Raw genomic sequence first — 26,823 nt, forward strand, 5'->3', positions numbered from 1 at the left:
GGGTTAGCTGAGAGCACCGCCAGGCTGGTGCTGGGGCTTCGTCTCTCCCCACGGTCGTCCGGGTTTCGTTCCAGCTGGGTCGCGTTTCTCATTTTCCACACCAGGGTAAGCCCTGGGCGGACTTCTCCGCCCGGGACACGGGTGCACCCCTCTGCAGGTGCCACCACCTTCTCTGTGAGGCCTTCCCGGCCCCTCTGGGCTCCACGTGCGTGGCGCCCCCTGGTTGGCCCTCGGTGCGGGGGGGGGGGGGGGGGGGGGTGTTTAGAGCCCCTTGGAAGGACCTTGGACCTGATTGCCTGCCCCCCTCCCCGCCCCCGCCCCGCTGACCTTGCCAGCCCGTAGTATATGGCTGCACACCCTGGGCTCGGGCAGCGCAGGGGCCGAACCCGTGGGTGGCTGAGGGCACGTGCGGGTGACATCCTTCCGGTTGAACAGAGGGACCGACCGCCAGAGAGGCCGGAGCCCTGCCCCATTAGCTTTGCTGTCGCATCGGACCCGCAGCCTCACCTTGGGCCACTTCCAGCCATGAAGCTCCTCTCGCTGACTCTGGCCGCCCTGCTGCTCCTGTCCCAGCTCACTCCAGGTAACCTGGGCCTCTTGGGGAGGGGCAGGGTGTGGAGACTGAGGCCGGCTCATGGCGTCCCCAGGCTCCTGGCCTCAAGACCTTCCCTTTTGGAACCACATGGAGGAGGCTCCCTGGCCGGCAGCAGGTGCCAGATCTTAGGTACCAACCAGACATCCAGAGTTTCTTGCTCAGCCACCCTATCCATCCCTGCTCTCTCTCCCCAGGAGCAGGTGCAGGTGGCCTGGCATGTGAGAAAGAATGGAGTGGGGGGGGGGGGGGGGCAAGAATACAGAGAAAGACAGATACCATATGGTTTCACTCTTATGTGGATCCTGAGAAAGTTAACCGAAACCCATGGGGGAGGGGAAGGGGAAAAAAAAGAGGTTAGAGTGGAAGAGAGCCAAAGCATAAGAGACTCTTGAAAACTGAGAACAAACTGAGGGTTGATGGGGGGTGGGAGGGAGGGGAGGGTGGGTGATGGGTATTGAGGAGGGCACCTGTTGGGATGAGCACTGGGTGTTGTATGGAAACCAATTTGACAATAAATTTCATATATAGGGGGAAAAAAAAAAGGAAAGGGTGGGCAAGAGAAGGAGGAGAAGGCAACGTTTTACAAAACAGTCCCCAGGGGAGACAAGAGACAAGAGAATTGACAACCCGAAGTGACATGAGACAGAGGGGCTCTAAGGGTCTGAGGTGCACATGGGGGGGGCCAGCCCAGTCTGAGGGCCAGGAGAGTCCTCCTGAAGGGGTACCCTGTGTCCTGAAACGTATGCGGAGATTAGAAGGGAAAGGCGAGGAGAGGGATGCAGAAAGGGCATCTCAGGCAGAAATCAGCTTATGTGGAAGGTCCAGCCGTGGGAGAGAGCGTGGCGCCTTCAGGGAACTGGCACACGGTTGAGTGGGTTAGGGGCCCGGCCGGGGGGAAAGCAGAGGAAGCATTCAAGGTCCAGGTCCGGCCTTGACTGCCAGGTGAGGGAGCCATGGGGAGGCTAACGGGAGGGGGGTCATGGTCAGACGTGCCCATTCGACCACCCCCAGCCTGGCTATGGGGCCCCTCCCGCCCAGCCTGCGGAAGCTTCTACCCACACCCGGGCTTTCTCCTAACCTTTCTGCAGGGCCAGAATATGTGAATTTCCTCAGCCAAGCTGACCTCAGCCCTTGTATCTGCCGGTGGCAAATGTCTGTCATACCACGCGGCACAGGGCAGAGAGGAAAGCCTCAGAACCTGGGTGGGGGGGGAGAATGCCCTTGGGGGGGGGGGGGGAGAATGCCCTTGGGGGGGAATGCCCCGGGGGGGTAAGGGGGGGAAATGCGCCGGGGGGGGGGGGGGGGAGAATGCCCCACCACTTTCTAACCCCCTGACCTCCGGCAAGGGGATGGGTTGCTCGGCATTTCAACCTCCTCCTCTCTCAAACTGCTACAACAATGGCACGCATGGAACACGCCGAAATGTCGGCGTGCGACACAGTGCAGCTTCTTTATTTTCCACAACCCATCTGAGTTTTCCCGGGAACCCCCATCCCGCCGGCAAAACAGTCACGAAGAGCAGGACCCATCATCAGGGGCTGCGCCAAACGTCAGCACTTACAACTCGTTCTCGTCTTTTCAGGGTGAAAGCGGCTTTCCAAGTCAGTGCAGTCTCTTTGGAGCAGCTACTCGGTCTGCCAGCATTTCTTCCTTCTTCTCTCCCGCCCTCCCCCCCGCCCTTCCTCGGACAGCATCTGGGTTTAGGAGAAGGTGGTGCGATAGGTCATGAAGGAATTAATCGGTTTATTCAGTAAACATGGTTGAATGGATTTCATGTCCTGGGCACGGTGATAGGTTGGGGGAGGGGGACAGGGGGCGGGGAGCAGTGAGCAAATCAGAACAAAACAAGGTGAGCAAAATTTCTGGTCCTCTTGAGCTTACATTCCATTGAGGGAGGCAGAAAAGGTTTAAAGACATAAGTGAAATAGACGTAAGGGCAGCTGCTAAGTATATGAGCAGCATGGGCTGGGAGGGGATAGTGAGTACCAGGGGGAGGGAGGTTTGCCATCTCAAAGAGGTGCCCACGAAATGCCTCACTGCGATCTGAGGGAGGACAAGGTGTGAGCTATGTGGATTTGTGGGGGACAACATTCAAGCTGAAGGGAATATCAAGTGCAAAGGCCCTGGGGCAGGAGCATGAAGAACCAAGGCAACCCTGTGCTAGGACTTCATTGACTTCGGGGACAAGGTCCCTCACTGAGTGGCCAGGGAATGTTCTGGCACTTGCAGTGTACTGGATCCCATGGCTGACGGAAGATCTCGGTCCTGTGGGGAGCCCCACCGACTGAGCCCTTCACCTCAGCTGTCTTCGATCTGGTCCCCAGGTTTAGACTGTTCGCCCCTCGCACACACCACCTTCTGCATCAGGGGCTACTCTTGGCAGGTCCCTCAGGCTCTCAGCCTCGTTTTCTCATCTCCACCAGACAGACACAAGGAAACTTGGGGGTCTTCTGGATCTATTTTATGCCACAACAGAGCAAAGGGAGACACACGACGTCGATTTAAGCACCCAGTTTCCCCTGGGGAGAGCACTTCCCTCTACTTCCCACTGGTAATAGAGACTGGGTAGAAGTTTCTTTAGCTGGACCCTCAGCCTTTACCTCTCATGGCTTATGGTCAGGTGGTTTTATCTGACTCCACCAGGCCACCTAATATCTAAAGGAGCTCTTTGAAATTGGAACCCCCTGACCCTTTCTGATACATTTGGGTTTTAGAGATCATTGTCTTGCCATGAACTAAAACAACTCATCTCATGTCAGCGAAACAAGGACTGTCATTCTATCTCTGTTGCATCCCGTTCCCCGAAAGCCCAGAAGCTGCCCGATTCTGCTTTTTGGCAACCAAGGTGGGGGGGGGGGGTCTCATGATTAAAGGGGAATGAAATATATACCACTTTAATATGTTCAAAATAGTAAAGTTAGGCTCAGGACATATATATAAAGAAATTCAGGAGATTGGAAATTCAGTGGAAATTCAGGACATACCTATAAAGCCCAAGAACCCAGCAGAAATTAGGTTTGGGCGGGGGCGGGGGGGACATGTCGCCTACACTTCCTCTGTGATACCCACGTTATCTCTCCTCACGGCAGCCAGAGCACCTCCTTTATAACTGTCATTACAACCCTGGGCAATCAAACATCTGGTGGCTAAACCGGAAGTCCTCTGAGGGCAGGCACCTATCTCTCACTTGTTTATTTATTTATTTATTTATTTATTTATAGCACAACTTATATATTTTAAATGGACAAAAAAATTAGTATCGTTTACAGTATCTTAAGATAAATTGCCTTTGAATGGGAGCTTCCTTTCCAGTACTCTGAGGTCTACAAGACGTATCTAGAAAATTTACTACTGTGGAAAATGAAGACTGCTTAAATCGAATGGGGGGGGGAGGGGGAGGGCCTGTGGTTTTTCTTTTTGATTAATTGCTGTAACACTGTCCTTCGGGCGGCTGAGGGAGTTTCATGTTTTCTTTAGACATCATTAGGCGCCGGAGCTCTTGCAGGACGACTTTGATGCTATATGAATTCTGCCACTTCGCTAGCACTGATATGGCTCTTGGGTCCACCACTCCATTAGAACTATTAACTCCATTCATATTAATTTTTGTTACAAATCTTACAAAGGGGGGTGCTTCTGGGTATTTAGGTCCACATTCTATTTTAAGGCTGTATATTCGGTTTTCATAAATTGTTCTTGGAGGCCCAATTATCATCCCTGTCCATCTTGTAAGTGTCATGTCTTCGTCATCTTCTAGACCCCAGCTAACTGTGCCATCTCCTACTCCTTTCTGGCCTTCTTCCAGTTCTTCCAACAGTCGAAAATTGCGAGGGACTTTTACTCCCGAGCCCGTGGTGGCTGCCATCTTGCGTCGCTGTCGCTCCTCTCACTTGTTTAGAGTGGCATCTCGAGCGAATCGGCTTCTCAGTCTGTACCTGTGAGTATTTCCCTAGGACAGACATCTAGAAAGGAGATGGCTGGGTAAAAACTGTGCACAGTTTTAAGATGTTGTTGAGTTTTTTGCTAAGTAGCCTCCAGAGAGGCCAAAATAGAGTGTATGAGGCCGTCTTTCCCCTCACCCTTGCCAGGAGTTGTAACGACCAGAGGCACCTGGGTGACTCAGCCAGTGAAGCAACCGACTCTTGATTTCGACTCAGGTCATGACCTCAAGTTTGTGAGATCGAGCCCCGCGTCAGGCTCTGTGCTGACAGCACGGAACCTGCTTGGGATTCTCTCTCTCCTTCCCTCTCTCTCTACCTTATCCCCCCTCGCCGCCCCCGCACATGCACGCTGTCTCTCAAAAACACAGATAAATAAAAAATAGTTAAAACAATTCTTTGCCATTTCTGTATACTTCCCTTGCTAAGGATGCATCCCTAAAGACCCTATTTTTGACACGCCCACTTTGAAAATCCAATGTTTCTTGAGATCCCTTTCTTGTCTTTATAACTTATCTGTTGGGTCATTTGACCTACGGTTTCCCACGGCACAGATTTTGCTGATGGCATACTCAAGGTGAAGTTCAGTGTATTCCTATGACCTCTGTATTTCCTGAAAATTGGTACGTGGGTCCAGAGGTTTGACCAGGCTCAGGTTCTATCATTTTTGGCAAACTTTTGATGCTAATAAGGTTCTTTCATCAGGAGGCACACGATATCTTGGTTGTCTCTCTTTTAGTGACATTTACAGTTAATGGGCAAACGGTAGCTGATGCTCGTAACTTTGAGTTGATGCTCAAAGCCCAGTTACGTTAATTTTTTGGGCATTGCAACATGGTGGCATTCTATTATGTGATCGTCACCAGTTAGCTGGAAATTTATTATGCTGAAATAATAAAGATACTCATCCTCTACTATTTGGTTACTCAGTGGTACAGCTTATATAAGAAAGAATAAATGCTTGGCGGTTTTTCTGGGTTTCTAAAGGTTTAGGGTTTCTAAAGATTAAGGAGAAAGACAGAGTTGAGGTAAAATGTCAATGAAGTTGTGTTTTTGTTTTGTTTCAAGTTTTTATTCGAACTCTCGTTGGTTAGCATATAGGGTAATGCTGGTTTCACGAGTAGAATTTAGTGATTCGTCACTTACGTATAACACCCAGTGCTCATCCCGACAAGTGCCCTCCTTAATGCCCATCACCCATTTAGCCCACCCCCCATCTCCCCACCCCCATCAACCCTCAGTTTGTTCTCTATAGTTAAGAATCTCTTATGGTTTGCCTCCCTCTTTTTTTTTTCCCCTTCCCTATATTCATCTATTTTGTTTCTTAAATTCCACATATGAGCGAAATCATATGGTATTTGTCTTTCTCTGTGAAGGAGTGTTGGATAGACTTCTTGTGCAAAGCAGTTAACATCAGGCTGAGGCTGAGAAATGGATTCAGGGTCCCATTTCCATGGAAAATACAAAATTAAGAGAGATGTGGAATTTCATATCCTGAAACCCCTTCTCTGACACTCTGCCCTTGGCTCTGAAACCAAGGCTACTTTTCTGTGTTGAAAGACTGGCTCCTCAGAAAAGTATGGAATGTTCCAGTCTTGCCGATATGATTTCAAATACAAAGTTTCAGACAGATGTGATTTGAGACTTTGTCCTTTTGTTAGGTGACAAAAAGCAGTTTCACTGGCTCATAACTGGTTATCTGGCGTGACAAGATATTCTAGGCTCATCTTGTACAACTCTTGCCCCAGATCTTGAATTCTCCATTTTTTTGAGAAGCTCAGACTTTTTTTTTTTTTTAGTAGGAAAATGGTATTTCAGAACCATGATCTAGTTGCTAGAAGTATTCAATGCTATTAAATTGGTCCTTCATTTCACATCTTTTCAGTAGACAGAGCCAAGTGGGAAAATCAACACACTGAATACATATAAAATACCTCATGAGTTCATATTAATAGCGCCTATTCAAAGAGGTCTTGCTTAGACATGATAGGGCACACTTACTGAGTGGTGTTCCTATCAGGAGAAAACGCATCACTAACAGAAGAGTGCACCCAGGACCAGAGTCTTATTGGTAATACCCAGGAAAAGCCACCAGAAGCAAATTCATGGGTCCCAGAGGTCACACTATATTGTTCAGCTTTGGTTGGTTGCCTCCGTGGATGCATTTACACACACACACACACACACACACACACTAGAAAAGTTTCTGGGAAATGTGCATGTGGCTTCCTCACATGGAAGGATGATGTCTAATGCCAGCCGATGGCAGACAACAGTTTTCTGGAATTCCTAGGATCATCAAGTGACTATGGAATTATTTTTAGTGACATTGTCAGCGGCTCAAGTGACTTCACGAATGAGCACGTGGAAGACTCAGGCACTCCACTGAACTTCTCCAGTAGACTGTTGCTCTAGAAATTGCCATAGCATGAAACCTACCCCCAGTGCCGGTGAGCCAAGTTAGCTTGGTTCCAAGTGGTCCAGCTCTCTCTTCATCACCACATGAGAAGGGATGTGTTACAGACAAGTGTACTCATCCCCAACCACTGAGGTCAAGAGCGAGAGTTTGACTCCTGATAAAAAGGCAATAAATCGGGGGCGCTTGGGTGGTTCAGTCGGTTAAGCATCCGACTTCAGCTCAGGCCATGATCTCACGATTCGTGGGTTCGAGCCCCACGTCGGGCTCTGTGTTAACAGCTCGGAGCCTGGAGCCTGCTTCGGATTCTGTGTCTCCCTCTCTCTCTGCCCCTCCCCTGCTCATGCTCTGTCTCTCTGTCTCTCTCCCTCTCTCTCTTTCTCAAAAATAAATAAACATTTAAAAAGGCAATAAATTGTTCCAACTTAATCCAGCTGTGCGGCAAGGAAAGGGAAAAGAGCTGGGCAACACATTGTGGCCCTTTACAATTCTCTGGGGGAAGAAACAATAAACCTTAGACCCACGAACAAATTATGAGTCTCTTAGGCTCTTCAAGACCTTATGAAGTCTTCTGTCAGTTTAGCAGGTTTTCATTTTAATTTATGTTGAGTCCTTCCTATTTCTTATGAGGGTTGAGAAATGATAAGGGCAGCATGATTTTTGGCAAAATTACCATTCCTTAAAGTCCCAGTAAAAAGAGCACTCTGGTCATTAGACAGGCAAATAGGGTTTCTCAAATAGGAAAAGACAAACTACAAGTGTTTTTAGTCACAGGAAATGCTGTTGCCTCCTGGCAAGAAAAAGCATCTAGTCCTTCACAGAAAAGGTGGAGAATAGTGAGTCCATATTCAAATCCTTGAGATCTAGGGGGCTGTATAAAGAGTCCCTGAGACAGTGGGTCCTTTTCATGACCCACTTTTCCTGTTTTTCCAGGGTTATGAAGCTGGCAGGTAGGACATACACTAAAGCTACCCTCATAACCAGTTAAAACTTCTCCACATGTTGTCTTAGAATAGTTTATAAGTTTTCTTTCCTGTGATGGGTCCCATTTTCCCCCAAGCTCCATTTCAGATAGTCTAGAAACACCAGGTACCCATCTTCGGATCTCCATAACACAACAGATTTCTCTCATTAGACTTTTTCAGAACCCGGTTCTTGTGGTGGCAGTTTGTTCAAGGTTCAAAAGAAATTTTAAAAGATAATTAAAGGAGCACCTGGGTGGCTCACTGGGTTAAGCATCCGACTCTTGCTTTCTGCTCAGATCGTGATCTCGTGAGTTCGAGCCCTGCGTGGGGCTCTGTGCTGATGTGTGGAGCCTCCTTAGGATTCCCTGTCTCCCTTTCTCTCTGCCCCTCCCCTGCTTGCTCTCTCTCTCTCTCTCAAAATATATAAATAAAAACTTAAAAACAAACAAAGAAACAAAAACTTGTGGTTGGAATAGCAAAGTTGTTCCAGATTTTTGTGCCTCTAAGTTGAGGCTGCTGGTGCCATCCTACCCCCCAAACTGTCAGAACACTTCGAGAGCTGTGTTCGTAAGCCTTGCAGTTTGTTGGTTGGTCAAGATTCTGGGCCAGGAAAGGCACCGAAAACAATATGGATGGGTTGCTGCCAGGGGCACCGGGGGAGGAGAGAATGGGAGTTACTGTTTAATGAGTGTAAGAGTTGCAGTCTCACAAGATGGAAAGTTACGGGGGTGGATGGTGGGGATGACTGCACAGGGGGTGACTGTAACAGCTTGTACACTTAAAAATGGTTAAGAGGGTACATTTTATGTGATGTGTACTCGACTACATCAAAGAAAAAAACCTAAGTACAACTGCCTTCTTAATGATAGGACTTGGCAAAAACAAAACAAAATAAGAATGGAATTATGAAGAGAGGGATGGAATGTTAGCCAAAAATAAAAACAAAAACAAAAAAACAGCCAATATGGATGAACCTTGAAAACATGATGCTGAGTGAAAGAAGCCAGACACAAAAGGCCACATTGTATATGATTCCATTGGCATAAAATATCCACCGTAGGCAAATCTATAGAGAGGAGGGCAAATTGGTGGTTGCCCGGGACTGAGGAGAGGGGTGCAGAGTTTCTCTTTGAGATGATTAGAAAGTTCTGGAACTAGATGGTGGTCATGTTTGCACGACATTGCGAATGTACTTAATGCCCCTGGAAGTGTACACTTTAAAATGCTGGGGATGTGGGGAGGGTGCACCTGACTGGCTCAGTCAGAGGAGCCAGATCAAGGACTCTTGATCTCAAGGTCGTGGGTTCGAGCCCATGTTGGGTGTGGAGATTATGTAAAGAAATAAACAAACTTTAAAAAAATAAAAATAAATAAAATGCTTAAACTGGCAAGTTTTATATGTTCTTTGTATTTTCGCACCATTTTTAAAAAAGGAAAGAAAAAGAAAAAAGGAGGCCAAGGTCAAAGGCAAGGGAAACTGAGGACCTTCTATCACGTCTGCTTTAATAGCGCTTCTCAGGACTAACGCTGTCTCCCAATTCTTCTTTCTTTTTTGTGTCAGGCAGCACCCAAAAATGCTGGAATCTTCACGGCAGATGCCGCCAGAAATGCTCCAGGAAAGAAAGGATCTATGTTTACTGCACAAACAATAAACTGTGCTGTGTGAAGCCCAAGTACCAGCCAAGAGAAAAGCTGTGGTCAAGTTCTTCGAAGCCTGAAGCCATGAAAACGCAGATGAAGCTGCCCTCAGTCTGACCCCAGGAGATTCCTAAATTCTGTCAATAAATATGTGTGGCTGATCTCTGTGTCTGCCTGTTAGTTTGCAGGAGTCCCCTTGCAGGTGGCCCAGGACGTCAAAATATTTTCATCATTGGGACGCCTGGGTGGCTCAGTCGGTTGAGCATCCGACTTCGGCTCAGGTCACGATCTTGCGGTCCGTGGGTTCAAACCTCGCGTCGGGCTCTGTGCTGACAGCTCAGAGCCTGGAGCCTGCTTCGGATTCTGTGTCTCCCTCTCTCTCTGCCCCTCCCCCCCCCACACTGTGTGTGTGTGTGTGTGTGTGTGTGTGTGTGTGTGTCTCAAAAATAAACACTAAATGTTTAAAAACGCAATTAAAAGACATTCACAGAAGAAGGAAACTAGGACCCATCATCAAGAATAAAAATAGTTGGGGCACCTGGCTGGCTCAGTCGTTAGGGCATGTGACTCTTGATCTCAGGGTTGCAAGTTCAGCCCCAAGTTGGGCGTAGAGATTATTTAAAAATAAAACGTTTAGGGGTGCCTGGGTGGCTCAGTCAGTTAAGCATCCAACCTGATTTTTGTTCAGGTCGTGATCTCACAGTTCATAAGATCTACCCCCATGCCAGGCTCTGTGCTGACAGAGTGCAGAGCCTGCTGGGGATTCTCTCTCTCTGCCTCTCACCAGCTCGCTTTCTCTCTCTCTCTCAAAATAAATAAACATTAAAAAAATTTTTTTTTTAATTTTAGAGCACGAGCGGAGAATGGGGCAGAGGGAGAGAGAGAGAATCCCAAGCAGCCTCCACAATCAGCACAGAGCCTAACGAGAGGCTCAATCCCACCACCCTGGGATCGTGACCCAAGCCAAAATCAAAAGTCACTCAACCAACTGAGCCACCCAGATGTCCTGTCTGATAAAAATTTTAACAAAACGTTTTCTAGAACTTGATTAAAATTGTGCACATATTAGCAAATGTTTTGCTAGGGGCATAGACACTGATGGTAAAACAATCAATAAAGCACAAATTGAGGATAATGGTTAACCCTAGGAATACCAGAATTGGAAGGGGTAATACTAATAGTCTACTATTTTATCTGGATGGTAGGTATAGAGATGTTTGTTGTCTTATTATTTTTATAATATCTTTATATATTTTTTAATATTCTTTTGATTTCTGAGTCTCAAATAAGAATCAAGTTTTTAAAAAAGGAAATAAAATCTGTGAACATTAAGTACCTTAAAATTTTTAAGACCAGAGGGGCACCTGGGTGGCTCAGTCAGTTAAGTGTCCGACCTTGGCTCAGGTCAGGATCTCACGGTTTGTGGGTTCAAGCCCCGCATTGGGCTCTGTGCTGACAGCTCACAGGCTGGAGCCCGCTTAGGATTCTGTGTCTCCCTCTTTCTCTGCCCCTCCCCCACTCCCATTCTGTCTCTCCCTCTCAAAAGTAAATACATAAACATTAAAAATTTTTTTTTAATTTTTTAAGACCAGAAAAAAAAGGAAAAGAGAAATCAGTCATGAAGACCTAGAGAAGAAAATATGTGAAAATTATATCATGGGAATGTAAAATAGTGCAACCACTTTGAAAACACTGGACCGTTTCTCAAAAAGGTTAATGTACCATATGATCCAACCATTCAACACCTAGGTATTTACCCAGGAGAAAAGAAAGCATATGTCCACACAAAGACTTGTATGCCATTGTTCACAGCAGCTTTATTTGTAATAGTCCCAAACCGGAAACACTCTAAATGTCCAGCAACAGGTGAATGGATCAACAAGTTGTGGTATATCCATACAATGGAATACTACTCGGCAATAAAAAGCAACGAACTATTGATACATGCTACAACATGGATGTTCTCCAAATAATTATGCCGAGTGAAAGAAACCAGACAAACCACGAGGTATTCTTGGATCGAAAAAGTCTGTACCATCTGACCTCCATACATCCTCCAATTTTGATGGATGGCATTTTGGGTCCCTAGTTATTAGGGTCAATTCAGAAACGGTACTGCCTTTCCCAGATACATAATCACTCTGGCCAATGGCCACAGGTGCCCTTGGCCTGAAGAAAGATTTTCAGTATGTGCTTGTGGCATTGTTACAGAGTCCTTCCTCAAAGGGACCCAGCCTCCATTTCGGTCAAGGGCCTTTGGGTCTATGAATGTAAATGAGAAGCCATGACTCCCAGCTAAGGCATCTCAACAAAAGGGTTTTTCCCCAGGGCAGGAATTTATCTGTTTTGTCAGCTGCTGAATCCTCAATAGTTAGAATAATGCCTGATACACAGTAGGTATGCAATAAAAATTAGTTGAATTCATGGAAGCAGAGTGTTGATACTAGGGAAGTGAAGCGGGCACCTGAGCTGACGATAGTTGAGAAGGCAATGGAAATCATGAGGCACGCCAGATCAGCGAAGCCTGAGCCTCAACCACATGCTCACTGGACTGTGGGTTCAAATTAGGAAGAAACAGAGCAAAACTAATGAACATGCACGCGATGCTGGAAATGTACCATTGAAAATTGCATCTAAATTGTTGTGAAACTAAGGTTTTGGTGTTTTTTTTTTTGTTTACCATATGTTAGATCTACTGAACCATAATTCCCATAAAGCATATATTCACTTGTTTATTCAGTCGTATAATAAATATTTGTTGGGGCGCCTGGGTGGCTCAGTCGGTTGAGCATCCGACTTCACTTCACGGTTCGTGAGTTCGAGCCCTGCGTCGGGCTCCAGGTTACTCTAGTTACACGGTAGTAAATAAAACAAACGTGAACTTTGTCATCATAGAGTCTACAACCTGCAGAGGGAAAAGGCATGAAACAAGAAATAAATTCATAATTGCATGTGGTGGTAAGGGCTATGAAGAGGGCAGTGATTGAGAACAAGGGGTGGGGGGCTCACGAGGGAGGTGGACCTCCACGAGCTGTCAGAGTGACTCTCTCTGAGGAGGTGGCATTTAACCTGGGATCTGCAGGATGACAAGCCATGCTTGCAAAGAGTGGGGAGCGGGTTTGCCTAAGAAGATTCCAGGTAGAACAGCATGCGCCTAGGCCTTTGTGCCAGCAGGTGGCTTGTTCCAGAGGCTGAAAGAATGACCATGTGGCTAAAGCCTGGTGTGCAAGGGAAGCGAGATACCAGAGGAGATTTGGGAGGCAATGTGATAGGCCACACAATATTTCAATGTTCGTGTTTAAAACACAAGTTCGTGGGGCGCCTGGGTGGCTCAGACAGTTAAGCTTCCAACACTTGATTTCGGCTCAGGTCATGATCTCAAGGTTCATGAGCTTGAGGCTTGCACTTTCAAGCAGGGACCATGCTTGGGATTCTCTCTCTCTCTCTCTCTCTCTCTCCCTCAAAATAAATAAACTTAAAATGCACAGTACACACAAGTTCAGGAACAATTTATGTGTTAAAGGAGAGGATTTGTCTGCCTTTCTTCCAATCGCTTTTATTTACTCTTAGCTTCTGCTTCCTCAGATTATGCCTAACCCACCCCCTTCCCACCACCCACTCCCTTTCCGCTTCCGCTCCAGTTATAAACTGCTTATTCTCTGTATTTCCCAATTCTGTTCCAAAATTCCTGGAACAGAATCTCACTGATGCAGTTAATCCCTTTGTACCAATCCACCCCGTAGGTCGCTGGCCAGCCTAGGGGATTAGGTTGGTTTGGGAAGGTGCCCACCTCTTGTCCAATCGGCTGTGTCCAGGGCATGGAGGAGAGGAGTCTCCCGGTTCTGCACAGGACTGTCACTTCATCCAGGCTGTGAGCAGGGTTACAAGAGTGTAAATGGATGGGTCATGCAGCGTTCCATGTATTCACATTTCCATGTATTCTTGCTAGAAACTTCTATAGGGAGGAATAGTCTGCTTTTCCTTTGTGAAGCACAGCCAGCCCCTAGCCTTAGGGGGAAATAGACATCAATGAAATGCGTGTCTTCCTGGAGGAATTCTTGAAGAAGGGTAGGGCCGGGGCCCCCTCCCTCTATCCCCTCATGAGGTCGCACTAACCTATTGGTGAGGGCTCACCATTCACTGCGTCCTCCTAGACCCAATGCTTCTTTTTATAATAAATATTTTGTAGTGGCCCCTAAAAAAATACTGAAATATTGTAACCTATCTGCTCACATCATTTCAAGAAAAAAAATCAAATGAAGCCCTGTAACTATAATATAAAGGGGAAAAGAGACTATTTTATAGTAATATGTATTTTGATGTATAAATACCCTTGAAGACATAATGAAATATGTCAGATCTTGTACCTATACACAGCCTGAATGCAAAAGCTACAAATGCAGCCTCCATATGCACAATTCAGATACTACCCCAAGTGTTTGCTATCTGTATCCTGACTTTCCAAAAACTGTAAACAACTTGGATAAAGTTCTAACCGGAGCAAAGTATAGTCATTCCTTGATTTGCACAGTAGTTTCATTCCAGGAAAATTCAATGCGCAGAAAACACTTGTGAAACAGCCTTAGAGTCTGGGCTCGGAGAATTATAAATGGGTTTCTCACCTGCATAAATGTCTAGCGGAACATTTGAATTTTGTTTGGGAAATGGGTCAATACTTCGTTTTCCAAGACCGTCACACATATTGCATGCCCCCTTGCATCCCGGGTCTCCAAGATACTAAGGACTCCATTAATTTTGACAATCAAAAAACAAAAACAAAAACAAAAACAAAAACAAAAACAAAAACACAGAAAATTCCAAAAATAACCCCTAGAGGGCAGTATCTTCCCATTGAGAATCATCGATCTGCCATTAACAGAGTTCTTTCTGGAGTGTGTTCTTTGTGAGACAGATAGAGCTACATCATAAGCCCAGATCAATTACGGAAATTTAACTGAGTGTGCTCAGAATAAAAGAGAGGAAGCAGTACGTTGTTTCCAGGGTTTTTAAAATTTTTTGCTTACTTTTTTTTTTCTTACTTTCTAAATCAACCTAGTTTTGCCTTTCTGAACGTTGTATAAAGAGTCATTCAGGGGGCGCCTGGGTGGCGCAGTCGGTTAAGCCTCCGACTTCAGCCAGGTCACGATCTCGCGGTCCGTGAGTTCGAGCCCCGCGTCAGGCTCTGGGCTGATGGCTTGGAGCCTGGAGCCTGTTTCAGATTCTGTGTCTCCCTCTCTCTCTGACCCTCCCCCATTCGTGCTCTGTCTCTCTCTGTCCCAAAATAAATAAAAAACGTTGAAAAAAAAATTAAAAAAAAAAAAAAGAGTCATTCAGTATGTACATCTTTGCATGTGGCTTCTTTTGCTTAACATAATGTTTTTGAGATTAATTCATGTTGTATCAGTATATTGTCATTATTTTTGTTTATTGTTAGTATTGTACTGTATGACTGTAATTCAATTTATCCATCCACTTACTGGACATTTGGATTGTTTCCAGTTATGAGACATTATAAATAAAGCTGCTATAAACATTAATAGAGAAGTCTTTGTAGATACACATTACTATTTAATTTTATAAGTAAGTCTGCAACTGTTTTTCCAAAGGGGTTGTCCGTGTTACATTCCCATCAGTAAGGTATTAGCATTCCGGTTGCTCCATATCTTCACCAACACCCACTATAGTCCATTGTTTGGTTTTTTTAAATCATTCTGGTGAGCATATAACGGCATCCCATTGTGATTTTAATTTGCATTTCCCTGATGCCCAATGATTTTGAGCATCTTTTCATGGGCTTATTGGCCATTTGTATACCTTCTTTTGGAAAATGCCCGTTTCAATATTTGCCCACTATATAATGAGATTGCCTTTTTCCTGCTGGTTGGTAGGAGCGCTTCATCTATTCTGGAAACGGGTCCTTTGTCAAATACATGTATTGCAAATATGAGCAATAGCAGCCCAAATAAACCAGAAGAATCCCTCCTTGAGCCAGTGGCTGTGTGAATGAGACATGGGAATTGTCTCAACTCCCATGCAGGAAAAGCATGTGGTAATGAAGGCATCGCGCTGTGTCGTGTGATTCCACTGTGAAGAGATACTTCTTTTCAACAGAAAGAAATGGCCCATTGATAACAGGTACTCTATAGGGTGTAGAGTACAATGGTATTGTAACAGCGCTGCATGGTGACAGATGGTAGTCATGTGAGCACATCATAACGTATAGAGGTGTCCAATCACTATGCTGTATACCTGAAACTAATGTAACATTGTGTATCAACAGTACTTCAATTAAAACATAAATTATAAGCGGCACCTGTCTGTTCCAATGGGTAGAGCATGTGACTCTTGATCTCAGGGTTGTGGGTTTGAACCCCATGTTGGGGGTAGAGATTAATGTAAAAAAAAATTAAATCTTATAAAAATAGATAAATAAGGGCACCTGGGTGGCTCAGTCGGTTAAGCAACCGACTCTTGATTTGGGCTCAGGTCGTGATCCCAGGGTCGTGGGATAGAGCCCCTGCATCAGGCGCCACACTGAGGTTCTCTCTCTTTCTCTCTCTCTGCCCCTCTCCCCCACTCACGCTCTCTCTCTCTAAAAAAAATTAAAGAAATCTAAATAAGTACATAAATCCATAAATAAAACGAACATTTTAAAAAATAAAGTCTAATTTGGGGGGCACCTGGCTGGCTCAGTTGGTTGGGCATGTGACATCTGACTTTGGCTCAAGTCATGATCTCACCGTTCGTGAGTTCGTTCATGAGTTCAAGCCACACATCATGCTCCATGCTGACAGCTCAGTCTGGAGCCCGCTTTGGATTCTATGTCTTCTTCTCTCTACCCCTCCACTCCCCTCTCTCTCTCAAAAGTAAATAAACATTAAAAAAAATAAAGTCTATTTTTCTATTTTTTTTTAAAAAGAAAATATCCCCTAAACATAACCAATAACTTCCTTTGGTGTATCACCAGAGAAACATGATGTGTTCCATTGATGGAAGAAAGTTCACAATGTATACCAGTCTTCAAAACAGTGCCCTCCTGAGCCATTGTCAAGGATAATTTGGGCCATATGTGATTGTTGCCTGGCTCTCCCACTTCGAGGTATCCCTGGCACAATAAGCAGTTCCACTCGACATTGAAAATCCAGGTGGGGAAGGGAGTGGGGAGTCACCAAATCTTACCCTGAACCCCCTATAGTACCTATCATTGTAACTCCCTTATTTTTTCCTTTCTTGTAAGCCCAAAGGAATCCACCTGTCAGCGGAACAAGAGATTCTTCTAACCTCTAATAGAAGAATCTCCGTGAAAATGCATATATATATATATATGAATATATGTAAACATAATATATATAGTTATATTATATATTATATATTATATTATATATATTACATACATATATAATATATATGTTAATATTATATATTGTATATATATTATATATAACATAATATATATTATATATATGAATAGTATATACACTATATATGATATATGCGCGCGCGCGCACACACACACACACACACACACACACACACACAGGTTTGTAACTTTTAAAAAATATGGAGGTATCTCCATCCTGAGAATATATGTAGCAAAAGCTAACAGGGATTATGAGAGTGGTAAATATTTTGAAGCTCATCTATGTTTTATTTTCCCACAATGTGTTCTAACCATTCTACTCAAGTGGTAAAAGTTGAAAAATTTTTAAGATATTTTGGGAGGCATTTTATTGCTAAAAATCTTGTTTTGCAAGACTAAGCACATATGGAAATGCTCATGATATATTGTGATAAATCGGTAAGTAAAAAAAAAAAAAAAAAGACACCAAAAAATATGTGCAGTTTGATTCCATTTTATTTGCAAGTCACATTTCACATGCTTTTTTTATTTGTGGGTAGTTGTGCTCAGTGAAAATACTGATGATTTTTACTGTCTTATTTGCACTTCTCTGTTCTCTAACTTTTCTCCAATGAACATATGTCACTCTTACAGTTAGAAAAAGTTATTGGGGCGCCTGGGTGACTCAGTTGGTGAAGCATCTGACTCTTGATTTTGGCTCAGGTCATGATCTTGCGGCTCGCGGCATTGAGCCCCCGGTCGGGCTCTGCGCTAACAGCGCTGAGCCTGATCGGGATTCTCTCTCTCCCTCTCTGTGTTCTCCACCCCCCCCCCCCACCATTCTCTCTCTCTCTCTCAAAATAAATAAACATTAAAAAAAAGAAAAAGAGGGGCGCCTGGGTGGCTCAGTCGGTTGAGCATCCGACTTTGGCTGAGGTCAAGATCTCGCGGTCCATGAATTCGAGCCCCGTGTCGGGCTCTGTGCTGACAGCTCAGAGCCTGGAGCCTGTTTCAGATTCTGTGTCAACAACTCTTTGGGGAGTGCCCTGAAACAGTACTTCTGAAGGCCACTGCATCACAAAAATCCCTTCTCCAGCATCCTCCACTCACCTGGCTCACCTTACACCCCTCCAGGGCCAGGGAGCTCTCTTCCTTACAAAGCTTCTCCTTCACAATGGCCTATCCTACCAAAGTGCAGCGACTGTTCTGTCTCAGAGAGAGCCTTGACCTACAGTCCGAAGATTTAAGTCCAAGTCCCCTCTCTGCGCCTCAGGAGCTGTGTAGCTTCGGACAAGTCACTTTCCCTCTCTGAGCTTGGGAGCCTCATCCGTGAAGTATCTTGAGGAACCTTCCACCCTAGAATTGCCTTGTCTCCTTGGCCTGTTAGAGGCATCTATATGACTTTGGAGGTGGGATGTAGGCTTCAGTGATGGTCTGTTAGGGTGCTGGGTGGGGATCAGCCATGTGTCTGTGAGGTGTGAGCTCCAGAAAACTATCTAGTCTGTTTCGTCTTGGTTCAGCCCTCAGAAAGATGATGGCTGCCTCCGACACGACGCTCTGAGAGGGACACAGCATCCCTTCTGTAGTAGTCCTGGCAAGAATGCAGGAGCTGAGGGGCGCCTGGGTGGCTCAGTCGGTTAAGCGTCCGACTTCAGCTCAGGTCATGATCTCACGGTCCGTGGGTTCGAGCCCCGCGTCGGGCTCTATGCTGATGGCTCAGAGCCTGGAGCCTGCTTCTGATTCTGTGTCTCCCTCTCTCTCTGCCCCTCCCCTGTTCATGCTCTGTCTCTCTCTGTCTCAAAAATAAATAAACATTAAAAAAAAAATTAAAACAGGGGCGCCTGGGTGGCTCAGTCGGTTAAGCATCCGACTTCAGCTCAGGTCACGATCTCGCGGTCCGTGGGTTCGAGCCCCGTGTCGGGCTCTGTGCTGATGGCTCGGAGCCTGGAGCCTGCTTCGGATTCGGTGTCTCCCTCTCTCTCTGCCCCTCCCCTGCTCACGCTCTGTCTCTCTCTCTCTCAAAAATAAGTAAACATTCAAAAATGCAGAAGCTGAATCCAATCGTGAGCAAACATCGGACAAACTCCAACGGAGGGACATTCCCCAAAGTGACTGGCCTGGACTCCTCAAAAACGTCAATGTCATGAAAGACTGAAGCACTGTTCCAGGTTAAAGGAGATCCAAGAAACCTGACAGCTGAATGTAATGTGTGATCCAGGGGTTCTGTGTTGCTCTAAAGGACTTTTTTGGAATAGCTGGTAAAAGCTGAATAAGATCTGAAGATTAGACAGTAGAACTTTGTCGATGTTAACGTGCTGATTTTTAAAACTGTACTGCGGTTATATAAGAAAATGCCTTTGTTTTTAGGAAGAACCCTCTGAAGTATTTAGGCCTAAAGGGGATCATGTCTGATAAAATATATAATTTTATATATAAATTTATATATAAATATAAATATAAAAATATAAAAATTTATATAAATATAAATGTATATATTTATATATATAAATTTATATATAAATTTAATAATATATATAAATATTACATATTTTTATATACACATAGAGAGAGAGAGGAAATGATAAGATAAAATGTTAATATTTGGAAAGACCAGGTGAAGGATCTATGGGAATCCTTTGTGCTGTTCCTGCACATCTTCTGAAGTCTGAAATACCGTGGACAAAAAGGTCAGCGGCATGCCTCTGGCTCGGTAGAAGTGATGGCAACGGCAGTATTTTATTTACTGAGCACTTACAAAGTACCGGATGATCTCACCTGAACCCCCCTACCAGCCGCCCCCTTAAGAGTGATTATAACCATTTTGCAGAGAAGAATTCTGACATCAGACACAGGAAGTGACCTGCCCTGATCACACGGCCCCCGTGGCCTGTCCGTGACAGAGCTGGGGTATGAACTTGAATCTGTCTGACTCCTCACTCCCCCAAATCATCGCTGTCTACACTGCAACAAGGTCACAAATTCCCTCACACCGTGTCTGGGACTGTGAAAAAAAAAAAAAAAAAAAAACAACCAACATAGCTTCTTTACTTTGTAGAACAACGGAGGGGGGAGGGGTCAGAGTGGGGAACTAAATTTAGCTCAACCCAGTTTAAAACTTGGTCTCATTCAACAAGTTAAATAGTCTCTTGAGGTTTCTTGAATTCGGAGAGACTCAGTCTCTCTGGTGTAATTGCTCAGGCTCTCAGATTCCTCCTTTCCTCCCCTGCTCCTCCCATATATGACGGTTGGACTAAGGGTGAGGAGATTCAGTGGTCGGGGGCCGGCGGGCATCTGCTGGGATCTGGATGTCACTGAAAGCATCCACTTGCTTTCCAGCTACAGCTGGTTGCTGGTGAACTGGTCTGGCCTCCCGCTGACTCATCATACTGGCTAATGTCGCCTCACAGTAGCTCTCTGTGGTTCTGTGGCCAGCTCTGGGGTTCTTGTTCTCTTTCTAGGCTGACACCAGGCCCACCTCGTCCCTACCACATTGGGTCCTAAAACAGGTCCCTGGCCATCGGTTCAATGTCTAGATCACCCAGAAACTAAGGGGCTACAGAGGCAGGACTGATACTCAGGCGGTAGGCTTTGCTATTAAAATAATTCAGTGCTTCCCTCCTGGTTGGTAAAGAGCTGTTGCCCAAGACCCTTCAGTATCCCCTCCTCTGCTCCAGCTGCCTCTGGCACATTCCCAGGTCCCTGTCATACCAGAAACTAAAGGGTTAACATGGCAGGTAGTCTCCAAGACTGCTCCAGCCCTGAGGCTCAGCATCCCTCCTGATGACATTAAGTATTCTGGATGTCACCAGTGTTCTTAGCCAGGGCAAGCAGGGTCCTTTCCTTACTCCAAGACTACCTGAACTTCTCTGGAAAGTCTCAAAGGACAGTGGATAAGAGCCCCCCTCCGTCACTGGCGTTCCCCTCAACTTATTGAACGTGCCTGCCCTTTCTGGGCTCTGCCCCAGGGGAAGGTGGGTCACCACTGGGGGTCATTCCCATCTTCCTTTCCCCACCCCCAGGACGTCTACTATAGAGGCTGAAGCACTCAAATCCCAGCCTCCCTTACACCAGGAGTAGCCATGTGACCCAGGTCTGGCTCATGAGAAGGAAGCAGAAGTCTGCTGGCGAGGGGGACCAGAGACAGTTTTTGCTCTCCTGGTAAAGAAGAGAAACTAGCCCAATCCAACCCTGCTTCCTGCTTTAAACAAGGATGTTGTGCCTCAAGTTTTGGTAGCCTTATGTGACCAGAGAGGATCCCAAGATGCTTGCCCTGATGTGGTTGCTGCCTAACGGCAGATAAGCCCATGCAAGTTGAGCTCTCTGTTTTTTCAGCCAGAGGCAATCCTGATGCAGGGCGAAGTTTGCTGGACCACCGCCCTGCCTCTGCTCCTGTTTTCTACCTGCCTTCCGTGCTCACCGGTCCCCGGGCCTGGCCGAGGTTGACTTCTCCTCGCTCAGCTTTCCCTGTGTATGCAAAAACTGCTTTCATAAAATCCGTGGTCTTTTTCACCTGGGCAGGCCCTTGAGGTGCTAAAATAGGAGATCAAGGAACGTAGAAAAATTCTTTTGCTCTCTCGGGGGGCCTGCCTTTCAAGCCAAACGCACCATCTCACTGTGAATGCCAAAGTGTATTAACTCTACCATTATTAATCCTTACTATAATTAACTCATTATTATTATTAGCTGACATTATTACTGTTAACTCTACTTTTTTTTTGCATTCCTTCTATAAATTCCAAATCTCATGATATTATAATTTATCCCCATTTCATGGATGAGGAGACCCAGGAGGCTTACGGAGATTGAGTAATCTTTCCCGAGTTGGACAGAGTGGAAGGGATACAGGCAGGACCGGAACCATTTACAACAGTCATTAATGCCCACTCTCCCCGGGCACCTCCCCTCCCTCCACCAACCAACCCTCTATCCCTCCCATACGGGACCTCGCCCACCCCCACATCCCCAGCATGAGGGTGGCAGGGTGGTGAGCAAGCAAGAGGAGACGGGCAGCAGCAGGTGTTTATTGGAGAGCAAGGGTGTCAGCCCAGAACCAGCTACACAGATTCAGTCTTAGAGGGCAGAGGCCTGATTCCATAGGCGACACAGCACAGGGAGGCATCTGGGCACATGTGCATGTAGGTTTCATGCCTCATACAGTAAGTTCGGCAGGCCCCTTGGCCTTTCCAGCACCGCTTGAATTCACTTCTCCCTATGCAGAGGAAGACCACAGGTCACAGAGCAGCCCATGGGTTGCAGGTTAGACCACTGTTCACAGATTTGACCACAGATCAAGGGTTAGGCCACAGGTCACAGATCAGACCACTGTCCACAAGTTAGGCCACAGGACCCAGGTTAGATCACAAGTCACCGTTTAGCTCTCTGGTCGTTGTGTTAGGTGACTGGTCATACGACATCCCACAGGTCATAACTGAGGCCACAGGACATGAACTCTGACCACAGGTTAGACTAGAGGCAACAGACCAGACCACTAGTCACGGATGAGACAACCAGTTACAAATGAGCCCACAGATTTCAGTCCAGGTTAGCCTATAGATCACAAGTTAGACCACTGGTTACAAGTTAGAAACTAATTTCTTGTCCAGGTTAACCCACACCCCAGGTACACTCTAAGCGCTTTTCATGACAACACTGTACAATTATGGTTGGTCTTATTATGATCCCTTTGATACAGGGTAGGGAAACTGAGGCACAGAAAGATTAACAACCTTGCCCAAGTTTAGAGAGTCATTAAGGAGCAGGGCCAAGATTCAAACCCAGGTAATAAGGCTCTAGAGTCCGCTTATAACCATAGCATAAACTGCCTCACACATATGGATCCATTTAATGTTAGTGGAGGAATTTCTACCCACGGGCTATGGAAAAGGTAGGGCTTTGGAGGAATGCGTCCTGTGCCCCCTCTAAGGTCCTCTAGGAGGCCTCAGGTTCCTCAGCTGTATAACTCCCTTTCAGGGGGGCAGTTATAGGGGATTTAATCATTTTAGCACAGTGCCTGGCACACGGTAAATACTCAATAAATGGAAAGGGAGATTATCAGAATGACAGCTTCCGGCGGGGGCGGGGGAGGGGGCAACCAGGACTCATTGGAGGCCAACCCTCTCATTTTATGGACCAAGAAAGGGACTCACCCAACTTTTCCCAGCCAGTAAGTGGTGGGTCTGGAACAGGAACCTGAGACCCTGACTCCCAGGTGAGGGCGGTTCCTGCAACTACTCTTGACACATCATCACATCTTGACCTTCCGGCGACCCTGAGACCCAGAGGTGCTCTTTCCTCCTACATGGTCTGTATTCCCCGCCACCCTTGCTCCACTTCTCTCCTGGTACCCCCCCACTCCAGCCACGCTGGCCCCCTCACTGCTCTCCAGACACCCCTGTCATTCTTCTGTCTCCTGCTGCTTGTAAAGATCTTCTTTATATTCTCACTGTAGTCAGATCTCCACTCAAGCCGACCTTATATACAAAATCGTTAAAGGGGCGTCTGGGTGGCTCAGTCGGTTAAGTGTCCGACTTCGGCTCAGGTCATGATCTCACGGCTCATGAGTTCGAGCCCCATATCAGGCTCTGTGCTGACAGCTCAGAGCCTGGAGCCTGCTTCGGATTCTGTGTCTCCCTCTCTCTCTGCCCCTCCCCTGCACTCTCGCTCTCTCTCTCTCTCTCAAAAATAAATAAACATTAAAAAACAAATAAAGAAAAACAAATAAATTGCTGAGGTTGGGTGATGATACACAGAGGGTTTTTACACTATCTTTTATTTGTGTTTGGCATTTTCTAAAATAAGGTTTCTTTTGAAAACTTACGTCATTACATTAGTCTCTATTTTTGCATACGTTTACATTTTTCCGTAATAAAATGGTTTTTCGTTAACTCACCTTGTTTCTTGTGTTGGTCTCTCTACTTTCATGTAAATTTCAAGTTTTTCAAAAAACAAAAACAAACTACCACGCGGGGCCTCCCATGACCCTCCCCATCAGCTCTCCCATCCTCCCCAACATGCACACACCTCCCTAACCCCTCGTCCTGCTTCTATTCTGCTTAGCACTTACCACCGCCTGACACATGATGTGTTTATTTGGTTCTTTTCTGCCTAAAATTATCAGCCCCATGAAAGCAAGGACGTTTTTTTCCTCTCCCCAGCGGTTGTCATAGTGCTGGGACACAGTAAATGTTTTTCAAATACATATTTGTCGAGCGAGTCCCATTTTAAAGATTAGGAAACTGAGGTGCAGACTGATTTAGAAAGTTGCCCTAAGGTGCCCAGCAACTCAGTGGGGGGGCCAGAACTCAATCGCTGGTCTAGGCCTCCTCTGTCCCCCAGAATCTGGGAGGCTCTCCCTCATTTCTGCACACACACACACACACACACACACACACACACAGGTGATGTTACCTGGTGGCACATGACCCAGGACCAGGAGGGCCACAATCAGCAGAAGCAGCTGTGTCATGGCCACAGGGCTTCTGGGGAGGCCACCAAAGGAGCCAGGCTTACTGAGCCCTGCTGCCTGCGGCCCAGGCTTTATCAGGCTGCAGATCAAGGCAGGAGCGTGGGCAGCAGGAGACCTAAGTGGGAGGCCGGGGCTCTGTGGTCCTGAGAATATAACTGGATGTCAGCCAGCTATGTGGGAAACTGGTCAGCCATACCTGCCAGAGATTGCTGAGCTCTGAAGCTACGGACAGGATTTCCTGAAGCGATGTCTGAGGTCAGAAACTAGACATCCTCTCCACCTGAGAGGGTGGGGAAAGGTGGGGCTTCAGAGAAACCTGGTTCAACGCCAGCGTCTCCCTCTAATCGCTGTGCTACCTTGGACAAATCATGCAACCTCTCTGAGCCTCAGGCGGTCATCAAGGAAATGATGACAGGCCCCCCCATGCAAGGCTAAATACACGGACATTTCCCTTCCTGATGCCAAGGAGAGGGGGCCAGAACTCACTAACCTGTTCAAACAAGCATGTATTTAGACCACTTGGAAAATGGAAAGAGTAACAGTACTTACCTCACAGAGACGAATGGCTACCTAGCTCATTTAGAAGATTAAACAAAATAGTACAACGGTTCTCGAAGTGTGATACCCACACCAGCATACAGCAGCAATACCTGGGCTTATTAGAAATGCAAATCCTTGGGGCACCTGGGTGGCTCAGTCGGTTGAGTGGCCAACTTCAGCTCAGGTCATGATCTCACACTCCGATGATCTCACACTCCATGAGTTCGAGCCCCGCGTCGGGCTCTGTGCTGACAGCTCAGAGCCTGGAGCCCGCTTCGGATTCTGTGTCTCCCTCTCTCTCTGCCCCTCCCCTGCTCACGCTCTGTCTCTCTCTGTCTCAAAAACAAATAAAAACATTTCTAAAGAAAAAAAAAAAAGAAATGCAAATCCTCGCGCTCTGCCCAAACCTGCTGCATCAAAAGCTCTGGGTGCAGGTCCCAGCAAGCTGTGGTTTAACAAGCCTCCAAATGATTCTAACGCACAGCTAAAATTTGAGGACCACTGGGACCATATGTCTTATGAACAGTGTCCTACCCGGGCATCTGAGTTGCCTCTTGAGAGAGGAATAGCAGAAACAGAATTCCAGGCAGAAGGAACAGAATGTACCTGAAAGAGTGGGGCATGGCCAGAGAAGGGTTCATTAGGAGGAGAGACTGGAAACGGCCCTGCAGAGGATAGGAGCCAGAGCACGAGGGGCCTTGAATGCCAAGCTCAGGCTGTAAGCGTTGTGTAACCTGTCCAGATATCACTGTGAAATAAAGAAACTGAAACCTCAAGAAAGGAGGTGTGTTGCTCAAGGCCATACAGCAATTGAGCCACAGAGCTGGGACTGGAAACCAAGTTGCCTCACTCCCAGACAATGTGCGACATGACATCAGTCACAGCCCATCTTGTAGGTAGGGAAAGGGACTCTCAGAAGGCCAGAGCACAGAGCACAGACATGAGGGGGCTCAGCGTCTGCCCAGAGCCCTGCGGGGCTGAGCTAATCTACAGGCTGCTGTGGGAGTTGCTCTGAGCTGGACACCTGGACCCCCTCAGCCATGACAATGAGCTCCACCCACAAGTACAGCCTGCTCTGCATGGCCCCACACACAAACCTGCCCTCCCCAGTCCCTCATGATCTCAAAGGAAGCACCCTGCCCAAAGAGCCTGGATACTAGCCCCCTGGATGGCCCAAATCACCAGTTCCCTATAGCCAATAGCTCTACTCTACCAGCATCACAGTGTCTCTCTCCTTCAAGTGCCTAGGAAGATTTTTTTTTTTTCCTAAGCCACGGCGGTGAAAGAAAGGAACAGTGGGTTGCGAGGCAGAAACCTGAGTCCCGGGGCCAGGTAAGCTTCAGTTAAACATCCTTTCAGTGTTGTGTCGGGATTAAATGAGCTAATAATCTAGGCAACGCGCTCAAATCATACTAGCCACAGCCCAAATGCTCAGTAAATATTCATCAAAGAGGGGACAGCCATTCTTCCAGACACGGGACAGACCCCTGCATAAAGAGTGCTTAACCCAGAATTTGGTGAATGAATGAATGGGATGCCAAAATCAGGTATCAGAAGTCTTCAGCGCAGACCTAAGCTCCCTCCTCCCCTGGACCCACCTCCAAAATTCATTCACCATCCAGAGGAGAGTTTCTCAAAGTGGGGGCCCATGAACTCAGCATAAAGGTCACTTTGGGCACTTGTTTGAAATGCAGATTCCCAACCCCCTCTCCCAGAACTGCTGAATCCGCCTCTCTTGGAGGGTGGGCCCTGGGAATCAACATTCAACCAGTTCCGCAGGTGGTTTCTGCGAGGGCGAAATAAAGTTGGTGCGCACCCGGTTGCTGGCGTGAATGCAGAAGAGGATCCAGACCCAGGAATTAAGAAACCACATCTTTCCTCTCTCGCTGCCCGCCCTCCCCCCCCCCCCCAACCCTGACACCGCCAC

General features: G+C 46.6%; 3 protein-coding genes across 3 annotated transcripts; 1 reads left to right on the forward strand and 2 right to left on the reverse strand.

Moving 5' to 3' along the window:
- Positions 1–372: 372 nt before the first annotated feature.
- DEFB123 (defensin beta 123) lies at positions 373–9,713 on the forward strand. Its single transcript, XM_060614612.3, has 2 exons — positions 373–583; positions 9,476–9,713. The coding sequence occupies exons 1-2, from the start codon at positions 526–528 to the stop codon at positions 9,667–9,669; spliced, it is 252 nt and encodes an 83-aa protein (XP_060470595.1). The 5' UTR covers positions 373–525; the 3' UTR covers positions 9,670–9,713.
- On the reverse strand, positions 3,926–4,496 carry LOC132662794 (ubiquitin-conjugating enzyme E2 variant 1). The gene has a single exon (XM_078444177.2). It carries the CDS (start codon positions 4,458–4,460, stop codon positions 4,017–4,019), a length of 444 nt encoding a protein of 147 aa, XP_078300303.1. The 5' UTR covers positions 4,461–4,496; the 3' UTR covers positions 3,926–4,016.
- Positions 9,714–21,620: 11,907 nt separating the features above from the next.
- Positions 21,621–26,546, reverse strand: DEFB124 (defensin beta 124). Its single transcript, XM_060614675.3, has 2 exons — positions 24,299–26,546; positions 21,621–22,100 (listed from the first exon to the last, which is right to left on the reverse strand). Exons 1-2 carry the CDS (start codon positions 24,354–24,356, stop codon positions 21,946–21,948), a joined length of 213 nt encoding a protein of 70 aa, XP_060470658.1. The 5' UTR covers positions 24,357–26,546; the 3' UTR covers positions 21,621–21,945.
- Between the last annotated feature and the right edge of the window lie 277 nt (positions 26,547–26,823).

The sequence above is a fragment of the Panthera onca genome, chromosome A3, assembly GCF_046562875.1.
Source record: "Panthera onca isolate mPanOnc1 chromosome A3, mPanOnc1 haplotype 2, whole genome shotgun sequence".
Taxonomy (NCBI): Eukaryota; Metazoa; Chordata; class Mammalia; order Carnivora; family Felidae; genus Panthera; species Panthera onca.